The sequence below is a fragment of the Nothobranchius furzeri genome, chromosome 18 (assembly GCF_043380555.1).
Source record: "Nothobranchius furzeri strain GRZ-AD chromosome 18, NfurGRZ-RIMD1, whole genome shotgun sequence".
Lineage (NCBI taxonomy): Eukaryota > Metazoa > Chordata > Actinopteri > Cyprinodontiformes > Nothobranchiidae > Nothobranchius > Nothobranchius furzeri.
In genome coordinates, this window is record NC_091758.1 from 5,339,789 (window position 1) to 5,352,989 (window position 13,201).

The 13,201-nt window shown below is 43.4% G+C and overlaps 1 protein-coding gene across 1 annotated transcript in view; it reads right to left on the reverse strand.

The window, feature by feature from the left end:
• Positions 1 to 314: 314 nt before the first annotated feature.
• The window catches only part of atrn (attractin), a 177,925-nt gene continuing 165,038 nt past the window's right edge, over positions 315 to 13,201 (reverse strand). The window contains exons 28-29 of the mRNA XM_054741989.2: positions 6,205 to 6,319; positions 315 to 586 (exon numbers count right to left, since the gene is read on the reverse strand). Coding sequence (XP_054597964.2) covers positions 462 to 586; positions 6,205 to 6,319 — 240 coding nt within the window. The 3' untranslated portion in view covers positions 315 to 461. The remainder of the gene's footprint in view (positions 587 to 6,204; positions 6,320 to 13,201) is intronic.

Consider the following 13,201-nt stretch of genomic DNA (forward strand, 5'->3'; position numbering starts at 1 on the left):
TCCAGTTTGTTCCTTTCTTCAAAATAGCAATAATATTGATAATAATACAACACAAAGACCAAAATAACTTAAAACATCACTGAGGGTTGCAAAGTGTCTGATGTTCCAAACTACGAGACGAGGCTCAACTAGCAGCAAGCCGTGGCCGCCTCCACTCCATCCAGGCGTGTCCACTAATGTCTAAAGTTTATGGGGGAGGAGTCAGCGCCTCCTCTGGCCCTCCCTTTCCTCCTCACTCACTTCCCCTACCCCTCCTCGTCCTGATCCGTTTGATAGAACCAAAAGTTTTGGTAGGAGGAGGTGGTGGACCTCACCACGATCCTGTCTTACATCCCAGCATGCGCCTCTCCCAGCCTGAACAGAGCTGGCAGTAGTCGTTGACGGAGGGGGCTGATGTTGGGGGGGGGGGTACTGATGGAGAGCGCTGGGTGTGGGGGAGGTGTACACACAGTGGGCGGGGCTCAGATGCAGGTGGAAGGCTGAGCGGTGGGCTGCTGTTTACGGTTCCTCAGACCTCCAGACTTATCCTTGTATCCAACACACATCTGCTGGGAGACGTCCACCAGCGCGCTGGCCACCGCCAGACCTACACACACACACACACACACACACACACACAGAGAGGCGGTGAGATCAAAGTACCTCAATGCATGTAATCACCACTTCGTTGCCGCGGATGGACTCTGAGCCATGAAGGCTCGGCAGCATCTGTTCTCATCACCAGACAGAATTAACCCCACAAACACAGCTGACAGCAAACTGACCACAATTCTAACTCTTGTTTTTGCTCCCATTTTCTCAATCTGAAACATTTTCTACATACGCTAAAGAGCCAATCTTCTCAAGTACTGTTCACTAATCAGTCTGAATCTGTGTTAGTGAGCTCTTCTCCTTATCCAGAATAATCCATGCCACCTCACCGGTGTGGCATATTGAGGTGCTGAGTAGCAGCAGTGACTTTGCACAGGTGAAGGCAGCGCATCATGCAGCCCTCCTTTTCCACCACGTTGAATGCCAGCAATGCACACATTACAAGGGTCTGTTGCTCTGTCTTCGCTGTCTGGTGTAAAATACAACCGAGCTGAAGACCTTTCAGCTCTCCCGAGGAGATGCTATCTCAGCGTTAGCCTGCTAGCTAAAGGTTGGTTTATGGTTGACGCGTCCGCGAGGTCCGCACGGCTCCATGCGGAAAAGTTGCGTCATTTTAACAACCACGCCCCTCCGCCGCGTCTCCGCACGGCCAAGAATTTCCGCAACGCGCACCTCGGAAATTTTCTAACCACGCGGACGGACGGACGCGGAAAAACATGGCGGACCGGCAAGAACTAGTATGGCAGAGGTTCGTAAATACAGACATTTGTATGATTCAGCTCTCAGAGATCACCGTGATCAACATGTTGTTAATAGTTCTTGGAGAGAAATAGCTTGCGCTGTCGGAAAAGACGAGGACGCTGTTAAAAATGCTGGAATGCCATGTTGTAAACAGTAATTTCTACTTCTACTATGGTGTAGTGTTGGATGCATGCCATAGAGCTCCATGCTGCCCCCTACAGTTTGGGAGAATATTGGCTCACCGCAGAGACGAGCCGCACGAACCATAAACGCTGCGAGTTGTGAAGCGCGTTCCATCCGCGAGCCGCATCACCGCGCGGAAAGTGAATGCGCCAAGCATAAACCAAGCTTAACACAATTGCATGTTGTGGCATTCTGGTGTCCAAGAAACAATGAATTTTGATGTAGATTAACTTGTTGAAATTAAAACCAAGCCATTGTTATTTCATTTGAAAATCTCCATCTCTTCCTAATCTGAGCCTTTGAAAATCACGTGATTGGGTCAGAACGTTCCTACATGAAATAAAGGGACCTTTGTACCACATTCTAATTTTTTTGTTTCACCAGTATCACACTACTCATGGCAGGTAAAACTAGAGAACAACTGCTATTGCTTGTTCTATACCAACACCAATGCCCGTATGTAGATGTCATGGTCGGCCTTCGGCCGACATCTAGATGTTTTCTGCTTTATTTGCATGATAAAATGTCACTACTTACAAAAGATGCACAGCACTTCAGCGTCATCATCTGCTAGGAGGGCGACAGACACGATCGTTGGATGGAGGCCATCGAAATGAGAAAACGGGACCCAGGGACCATGAAGATGAGAAAACCTACACCTTGACCCACACATGGTAGGTGTGTGTGACCATCCTCTGCATAAAGCAGCGGACAGGCATGTCACATCTACACTGAGTGATACTTCTGAGGAAGACAGCATGTAAAGGTAGATAAAAAACCTTGATCTGTTGTTAAAGATGAGAACATATGGGTGTAGGAGCTGATGGGACCACAGCTGATGACAGAAGGCTTCGATACGTCAGGATGTGGGAGGAAACCAGTGAACTGGGTTTTAACAGGATTCAGGCCCAAAAGCACAAGGATGGTGCCCCACTAATAAAACGGTCCTGACAAACAGCGGCCAGGGAAGAGAGCCGTTAAGAGTCCTGGCCATTTTGTTATGACAAAAAGACTTTACAGTAATTAACAGAGGCCCTGGCGTGCTGGTGGTCTGGGGACTACAACTGTAGGAGGCTTAACGCAGAGGGAGAACAGACCCCACGGCGTTTATTATGTTCCTGTTGAAGTCCCCAGAAACAGAAAAAAGAGAAGGTTGTTCTAAATTCCTTCAGGAAGCTTAAAGAAGAAGAAAAAGAAATGGATCAAAAACTAAACGGTAAATCACAAAGAAGCGCTCAGTCAAAATACCTTCAATCATACTTTAAGCACAGATACAAAAGGAGGAAAGTGTGAAACGAATCAGAAAATCATTGTTTACGAGAAGAGATGAACATAAAGACCAACTGATGACAAACAAGCTGAAGAAACGCAGATAAATGTCTGTTTTAGGACAAATAAACTTCCTTTTCCCCATTTTGCTTTGTTTTGTTTATCTTAGTAAATCCATCACCTAATGGACGGTTATTTTAGCTGTGATGAGTCATCACTGGATAAATCAGGCAATTTAACCACAAGTCCTGAAACTTCTGGTCATGTTTATGTCCTCCATCTATTTTTGAAGATTTCACAAACTAAAAACAAACTTTTTCTAGAACAGCAATGAAAAATCGTTGTTAGTAGAAGATCCCGTGATTTTCAAAGGACTGGACTCTGGTGGAAAAGATCAGCTACAACCTTATAAAAGTATACGTAAACATGACTTCTTAAATTCATCCTGAGATTTCCAAACATAATGGCTTTGTTTCATTTGAATAAATTCCTCTACATCAGTACTCATTGTTTCACAGATGACAACACCATAACGACCTATAATTTAATGCAGCGGGGGAACTCAGACACCATAACATGCATCTGCTAGCTTGGAGGCTAATACAGAGCTAACATATTGCCTCCGAAAAGAGAAAATATCTGCAGTTTGGACATATTTTAGACAACAAAGGCAGTGCAACAGACAAACATGGTGGAAAAGGTAGAGCTGCGTTCAACATTGCACACGCTGCCTTACAAACAAATTCAGCTCAGTTCTCTGCAGCCACTCAGACAAAAACACGGCGCCAGTTGACACTGAAAGATACTTTAAAGGAAACAAAAGCAAACAGAAACTGTCTACGGACAGCAAAAACTCAAAGATAGCATTAGGGTTGGGCGATTTGTATAATTTTTCTCAATGCCAATCGTCAGTCCAAAAAGACGATGGGCGATCCATTTGTGCATGTGACGTCATGACGCACGGACTAATTTGCGAACACAGAAGAAATGTAGATTTATCTTTTTGTTTCATTTTGTATTTGTAGACTGGTAGAGTGACTAACGAATGGCCCGTATTAAACACAGTTAACGTGTTAAAAATAAGCCTCGTCTGTTTTTCCCTGTGAGTAGGAAATGCTGCATTTGAGGAGGCAGCATTTGCTCACTGCCAGAGGCTGAGGGATCCATTTATCCCTCTCACTTTCAATTTGAAATAATAAATAATTATTTGTTATGTTTCCATTGACCATTTTTGAATTAATATTTAGTCCTAACAAGCTGGTCAGAGTGTCCCAGCAACATAAAAAATGCAATGAAACGACGTAACTTAAGTTAGGAACATTTCACCTGCTGCGGCTCGAATGCTCCGCGTAACGCCGGGGACACACTGGCCGCGGAAGCGCCGCGAAAGTGGGACCGCCTTCATTCGGCGCCCTTGTTAAGCTATTCTATAGACCACATGGGCCACCGAAGCGCCGCGAATCGCCTCGCGCCGGCGCTCCAGCCCGCGCCGTGCAGCGATCATTTCGGCGTCGGCTCTATTTTTTTCGTGAGCCGCGGGTGAATCGCGTCAATTCTGGCAGGAAGTCAAACCTAGACATAAGAGGCAGGCCGGTAAAGTTAACAAAATAAAGCATTTCAAAATAAAATTCCGCAATAGTCAAATGTGTTCGTAATCAGACACTGCAGAAAAACCACACGAACACACACACACATCGAACTTGTGTGCGTGTGTGACCACGTGAAGGGGGGTGTGGTTTTGGGTGTCTTTTCACCGGAGCAAACAGGACAGAGAGGCAGAAAGTCTGAGGCAAGCAGTTAAGATGGATGACTTTAAATTAATTATGGAAGTTGAGAAACACAAGGAGCTGTACGACCCCCGAAAAACATGGTTATTTACGTACCCATGTCGGAAGAAACTGCTAGGATACAGCTGCAGAATTGGAGCGGGTTCCAAGAGATTCAACTGGCAGAAACAACTCATAGGTTCACACACACACACGCACACACACACACACACACACACACACACACACACACACACACACACGCGCGCGCGCGTGCGTAAAAACACTCAAACGTAGAGGAAAAGAGCTGAGAAAAGGCAGAGAGGAAATTGAGGACACCAAGTGTTTAAAAGAAAAACTACAGCTGAGCCGAGGCGCGCCTCGACTGGGGCGCGTCTGATCTGAACTGAGGAGCGGCGAGCAGCGGCCGAATTTCGTGAGCAATTCGCTTCTCGGCGCTTCGCGGCGCTTCCGCGGCCGGTGTGTCCCCGGCTTAAACCTGAACTGGTCACCTGCAGCTTCTGCATAATCAAATGTCTCTAGAGAGCTTGCTGGTTCTGGATTCTTGCCTCAGACAGACCTGTGCCGTTGTTCTGGATGAATCGCTCCTGTTCAGAACAATGACAAGCGCTACTTTAGTCAAAGTTTTAAAATCAGGAAACATTTCTCCAAATGAAATAACCTGAAGTCTTCCAGACTCTGAAAGATAGAAGGGTTTCCACTTTCAACACCGCGCTGCTGCGCACAATGTCGAGTGCGTCGCAGACGCTCTCCGAGCTCCTCCTCAAAGGACTCATTGTCTGTAGGGAGAGGCGGAGAAGGTTGTGCGCTGTTGGAGATCTTTTCTTGATTGTTACCTCTGTGATGTTCTTTGTGCGTAACATGTAAAATATTTGTCAATTACAAACTAAATCACGGGCAAACAAATAAACCAATCGCTTCCTGTAAAAAAACCATAACATCTCAGCCCATCGCCGACGGCCGATTCATTCATCCCACCGCCCAACCCTAGACAGCAGTATATTTATCACACTGGATGGCTGTCTGTAGTTGAAGGTGTTGGGTTAGCCGTCTCCTGGAGCTGCGGCATGAGCTGCTCTCTCATCTCAGCTTCACAGATGCAGCTGTGCAGGTGTTTTGTAGAAAGGAGTGACCCTGCTGCCGGCCATCCTTGCCGTGGGAACTTGCATGGCTTGAACCAGCCACACACTGAGTAAACCATTTGAAATATGAGCAACAATGTTATTTTTAATATGTTCTTAGTATGAACACGTTTTTAATCAATGCATTTCCTGAACGAGTGATGATAAAACAAATGACAAATACAGAAAGAAAGAATTACACAAATGATAAAAATAATTAAAGGACAAGTCGGGTGTGCTCTACTTTTTTCTTGATTCAATGCATTTCTAAAGTATCGGCTCGGAACGCTGTATGACCGGATCCTCAAAATCAAATGACTCGGATCAGGAGCAAAAACATCCCTAGTTAGTTGCTCAGGAACCAGAGAAGAAAAGTTGGAGGCTGAAAGGCCTCAGGTGTCATGGTCCAGCCAGAACACAGAACAGAGCACAGAGAAAGGAAGTCAGATCAAAGAAAGATGAAAATTCAGACGAAAAAGAAAGAAGCTAAGATTTCAGCAGCTGCATCTTACCAGACTGTCCTGGAGGAGGAATGCCGCCGGAGCCTCTGGGTAACCGGACAAAGATGGAGAGCACAGCGGCTTTGTTGCCAAAGCAAGGCTCAAGGGCAATGGGTTTTGGGACGGACTGTAGAGAGAGGGAGAAAAGAGGAGAAGGAAAAAGTATTACACATCACAAGCCGACAAAATCCCAGTGATCAAAGAGGTTTTGCTGGTACAGTTCTTGTTTGTGTCAGCAAAAAAACCCAACATCTTCTATTCTCTACAGAGATACACGCTCTGATCTGCAATCACAAATTGGACCCGACCCCCACATCAAAACCCCCACTGTGCATAATTTCACGACAATTCAAGCAGCGTACAGCGGGAGCTGCAACTGGATATCAAGAGGAGGCACTGCGGTGCGGTCCTGTCGCCACTAGGGTTGTCACGGTGTGAAAATATAACCTCACGGTTATTGTGACCAAAATATTTTTTTAAACGCGTTACATTTTCACACAATTAAATAAACCCTGTATGTCAGGAAAGTATTGTCCTCGGTTTGTGTCCTTCCAGTGAGCTTTTCAGATGTGGGAAAATGTCATCAGGCAGTAATCGTTGTTAAATTCATAATTATTCTCGGAGAGAGACCAACTCTTATCTGCCCCTGGGAGCCCCGTAATGCATAGCGTCATTTCAACATGGGGGTGTCCGCGACACGGTTTATGTGCAGGTAGCGGCGCTGCGGCTGCTTTATATAGCGACTCGTTGCATTCTCCCTCAACCCAAATCCTCGGATCACGCATTTTAGCTAAAACGCTAACGTTAGCTTGCCTTGCGTTGACTGTAGAGTTGTGGGTGATGGTCACGCAGATGTGTCATGAGATTTGAAGCGTTGCTGCCTTTCACAGACACTTTTTCTGCACGTGCTGCAAACAGGATAGCCGTCTTCTATCAGCTGTCCCTCGGCATTCTTCAAATATCAAAAAGATGCCCGTACTTCCCACTTTGTCTTCTTTGAGGGATAATGAATGTCCTGAGCGCTGCCATCTCCTCCATTGGCCATTATTTCAGCTTTAGCTTCAAGAAAGTTTTGGTTGTAAACAACAAAGTGCGCATGTGCCGCCGGCAACTTCAGCAGGTGATACGGTGGCTGGGAAGGGTCACCGCGCCTACACCGCAGCCACGATAATCCACCGAGATAATATAGTTTTTTAAAAACAAGACGGTTATTATTATTGTCAACTTTTTTACCGGGGTTTACCGCTACACCGGTTACCGTGACAACCCTAGTCGTCACAGGCCTACCTGTCTCCCTAATACCAATATCTCATCCATTTGTGGAGATGAGTTCCTGTCCTGTAAACACGGGCTGGAGCGGCCGTCGAGTCGACCGCCTCCTACAATATTCATGTGTCCACCCTCCACTGGGGATGTGGATTTAGCCACTGTCGAGCCTGCATACAGGTAACTTCATGTGCCACTTTGGCTTTGTATTTTGAATTCCAAAGCTGGACCAGAAACTGGGCCGTGACATGGCTTCACACACTCCCGACACCACCTCTCATTCACACACAGGTATTCATCCCCTGAAGAGTTGAGTTTAATGCCCCAGGTGGGGAAGGCTTCTCAAACACACACACGTGGGTAGTAAAGATATTCAGGCGCTGAGTTCCTTGCTCCGTCTCTCATACCAGGACGTACAAGCCTTCATGCGTGCAGCCAGCGACGAGGCATAAAAACTTGTGTCCCTAGCTGAGTGCACTTGCTCTGCATTTGTCTAAGACTTGATTTCAGATCAGCTTTGACAGGAAGCAGCATTTTGTTGCATTATGTGTTAGCTGTGTGGTTTCATACTATCTGTGCACTACAGTATATATATATATATGTATATATGTAAATATATATACTGTATATATATATATACAGTATATATATATATATATATATATATATATATATATATATATATATATATATATATATATACAGTATATATATATGTATATATATATACAGTATATATATGTATATATATATGTATATATATATATATATATATACAGTATATATATGTATATATATATATATATATATATACACAGTATATATATGTATATACAGTATATATGTATATATATATATACAGAATATATATATATATATATATATATATATATATATATATACAGTATATATGTATATATATATATATATACATATGTATATATACATATATATATATATATATATACATATATATATATATATATATATATATATACATATATATATATATATATATATATATATATATATATATTCTGTATATATATATATATACACACTTGAACTGAATTGAATTAATGCTGGGCCAGTAGAGGGCAAAAATGTCAACTTTAACAACATCAAAATACAAAGGAAGATCTCTCTTGGTTTAGATGAAGATTCCCTCCTCATCTCGTCTACTTTGTTTACAACCTACAACCAGCTAATGACCTGTGAACGATCAAAGTTTAGTGGCAAGACAAAAAAAAGGGTAAAACAGCTTCATTCTTCTGATTTCTAGAGCACTTTCTGTCTTTCTTCCCGTCAGTGCAAATACCACCAGTTCCCAGGAGACTGAATATTCCAGCTAAGTGCGTTTCAGACTTTGCCAGGTCATTCCAAAGACACTGACTGGTTTGATAGTGTTGTCCAAGGCACCGGTGTCCCTTTCTGAAGGTTTTTACAAACCCATCACTACAACAGTCAGTCAACAGGGCAGTCTGCCATACATGGTCAAAGACGAAGAACACAAACATCCTTTTACTACATAAATGATTCAAGTACCTCGATTTGCTCATGTCCCAAAGAAAATCCCAAGTCCAAAACATCCAAAGTTGATGCCAAGGATGTTTCAAACGGCACAGTTTCTGTGCCTACACCATTTTTGTAGTTTTTCTTGGTCATTCCTCGGGTGCTAAGCCTGCCCAACGTCTCTCAAAACGAGTGCTGTGATTGGCCAGACTTAAAATTGTTTGGCGAATGGTAGACCTACTGAGGCTAGAAAGAAGCGTGGCTATAAATGATAAAGACACTGTTAGGTAAAAACTGCTGACATTAATGACATTATTACTGTTCTTCTCATTATAACTGTTTTTACATCTTGTGCTTTATTAAATGCAAGCTTTTCCCGTGCCAGTCTCCTTCCTAGAACACGCTGGTCTGTGTGCTATCGGGTTTTCTCCCCATGGGAACCAGCAGGTTGAATGAATGCACCGGTTTCTGTATTAGGGAGTTGTGGCGTTGGTTTCACTCCCTATATGAAAACACGTTGTCTCCTGAATGTCTGCGGAGCAGTTTAGGAATGTGATGAGATGTGGGTGTGTTTTGTGTGTGTCTCAATAAAAGACCTGAGCGAGCTCAGCTCTCTGAGACTGTGTGAACCAAGCTTACGGGTCTGTACGGTCATAGCTTCACCTTTCTCCCTTTGCAGAGACAACTGAACAATATTATGCTCTAATCCTCTGTGCGTTCGACTCTCTTAAGGTACGCTGGTTTGTAGGAAATAACCCAACAGACACAATATGAAAGTAATCCATGTTGTTAATGGGTTAGGGGATGTAAAACATTGTTCACACGATGTAGCTGGGTGAGCTTTGGGGACGTTTTTATGAATACTCTGGCCGTTAACAGAACACCAAAGACAGCCGAGCACCAAGCCAGTGGGCAGCTTTGAGCAACACGGTGAAAAAGTTTCACTTTTACTAAATCAGACACCACAAAACAAAATGGATCAGCCACATAAATGTAGCTGGAGGAGATAGCTTCCTCACGGTTCTGTTTGCATCCTCCATGTTGGAGGAAAGGAATGGGACATTTTATGGGAGCTCAGACTAATGTAGAGGTACCCTGAAGGTTTACTTTCACAAATCAACAAGCAGAAAATGTGGGGACAGGCCAGGATCTTTGTCCAAACTGGACACATGTAGTTAGTCCTGAACAGGAGTCACTGCAGCGTGATGCTTTCTGCTGCGGGGAACGCGTGTGTTAATGCCTCAGGCCTGAAAAGAGTCCTCATCAGGTCTGAAGCATTTCTGACTGTGCTGGAGAGCCCTCACACATGCAGCCTCCTGACCACCCAGGACCCGACAGAGCAGTAGCTCAGACGGAGACTCGCTGGAAACACCATCAGCAGATTCAACAAGCTCCGAAGTTTAGCTTCCAACCATCTTTGATTTGTTAATTATCCCATAAGAAGTTGCTTTCAATTCAATTCAAAAATACTTTATTAATCCCAGAGGGAAACTGATTGCTGTAGTAGCTCAGAATAATAATAATAATAATCAAGTCATCAAAGAGTTGTTGTATATTACAATGGCTGTTGGCAGGAAGGATCTCCAGTAGCGGTCAGTGTTGCAGCCAAACTGAAGAAGCCTCTGACTGAAGACACTCTTCCGTTGTCAGACAGTCTTGTGAAGAGAATGCTCAGGGTTGTGTGTGTGTATGTGTGTGTGTGTGTGTGTGGGGGGGGGGGGGGGGTTGTTTCCTGATTCTCTGGAGAATCCTTCTCTGCATTATCTCCTCCAGCGGTTTTAACAAAGTTCCCACTAATAAAAACCTGAATGTTACTGATAAATTACTCTAATTAGTCACTTTAATTTCTCTGATTCCTAAACTTTTAATGGCGTCAGCCTTGATTCCTCTTGTTAAGTCAGTTTGATTTAAAATAAATAAGAAGTAGTTCTTTATAAAACACACTCAATGTGAAGCTGTTTACCACATGAACATTAACACTCTCAGAAGCACCCGTGTGTTTGAATCAGACAACTTCATTGGTCAGCAGACCATTTATTGACTTTATTCCACAAACTTGAGCCACAAGACAATAAAAAGGAACTATTGCTCACAACTGCCTGTAGTAAATAATGGATGACACAAAACAGTTTAGATCCATATTTCAGATCATGATGACTGGACATCCTTCATATTCCGCTGACGCAGTCGGCTGACAAACTGGGGAATATTTTGTTTTCCAATCTCGTAGTGAAAACAGGGATGAAACTAGACGTTTTGGCCTTGTCAGAAGCAGTCAGCGCGGTGTGCTCTGGGCGATGTGCATGTCTCAGTTTTGTTATTGGTACAATACAAAAACTATTAGGTGTGCACAATAACCCAAACACATCTAATTCAGAGAGAAAACTGTCCGTTTCTCTTTGAGACCCTCAGGGCTGCTTTACGATCTGCCTACTTTCATTTTCCTCAGCTGCTCAGAGTTGAGTTCCTCCACACGAGTCCATCTCCTTTAGCAGAACGTACATCCCATAATCTGGCACCATCAATACCAGGAATGTTCCTAGTAAACGACGAGGGTTCATCAGTGGGGTGCCCATCATTTCAATGTTTACTTATAATTTATTTATTCATAAATAAGAATGCACCTAAAACAGAGTTATGTATATTTTATTTTGTGGCCTGCAGGAAATAATAATAAAGGAGGAAGAACTAAAGACAACATGGCTAGAAAATTCAATTATCCGTCCTTTTAAATTATTTTGCAAGTGAATCTCTTTACCCCAAAGGTGGTCTGCTTCATGGGCTGTGTGTTTAGAAGAGTCCCCAGTAGATGCCTTTTGCTTTACAGCTTTGAACAGGGATTCCCAAAGTGTGGTGCGTGCACCCCTGGGGGTACGCGAGCTGCCGCTAGGGGGTACGCGAGGTGAAAAGTGTAATGGCTGACGAGCTCAGAGAAGTCTGTCATATGTCACCATTAGCGTAGCCACAAACTCATTTGTGGGTGGGCCAAAGAAAAAGTAAGTGGGCCCAATAAATGTAATTGAAAACAAATATATTTTTGTGTGTGTGTCCTCCACATGTGCCCTAGCTTCATAATAACAATGCGCCGAGCTTCAGCACTCTGGCCTGCGCACGCCGATATGTTCCATATTTGATCATTTTTAACGGTGTTGGAGGAATCTGAAGGTGGCGAGTCATTCTGGCAGATTGTAATTAACACCTGTCTCATGCAGGTGTTCTGACGTTGTAAACCTCACACACAGAACATTGTGGATGTAACTAAATAACAAGAAATGATTCCCATTCAGGCTATTAACAGCGCACTGAAGGTCAGAGTGCGTCTGTCAGAGGTCAGACGCGCTCCAGCGGAACCACGGCTCACGGGTGCACAAGTGAGCACATCTGGACTGGGCAGAAGTTATTTTACAACATTGGTTTAAATAGCGCCAAGAACGAGACACGGTGACTGGAGCGGCTGTGCACACGTGCGCGTGCACACACACACACAGATTCAATAAGTGTGCACGCTGCGCAAACTCCGGTGCGCCGTCAGACTGAAGACAGAGATGAGCGCTGCCTCCTCCGTGATAACAACTTTTAAGAGGTTTTATAACATTTTTCATTCAAGGTCAAATGAAGATATTAGCTTCTATTTTGGGATGACGTATTAAAGTCGGGTCCGCTCCAGCCAGTGACTCCGAACCTGACCACATCTCCTGTTACTGCAGCATTTGTTATTCCAGTCAGCGTGGCAGCGGATTGCAGATTCAGCCACACCATAAAACAGCAATAAGTCGGTCTGAGGCAAAAGTGAACATCATGGCTATATCTTGTCCCCTATAGACATTTGATTACGCACAAGTAGGTGATCAGCTCAGGTTTACGCAGAGCAGAAGGAAGGAGAGCGCTCTGGCCGCACAGGTTAAACGTCCCTACTTTAAGAAAACCGTTAAATTGCATTGTTTATGTGTCACCTGGGCACTCTAAATATTTATTTAAAATGAAATCAAAGGAAATTGTAATGCTATCGGATGTTTATTAATTACTATTTAAAAAATGAAAGTGATGGGGAATTTTTTTAACCCTGTCTGTTTAGCTTGACATCTGATATATGTATATATATATATATATATATATATATATATATACATATACATATATATATACATATATATATACATATATATATATATATACATATATATATGTATATATATACGTCTATATATATATGTATATATATACGTATATA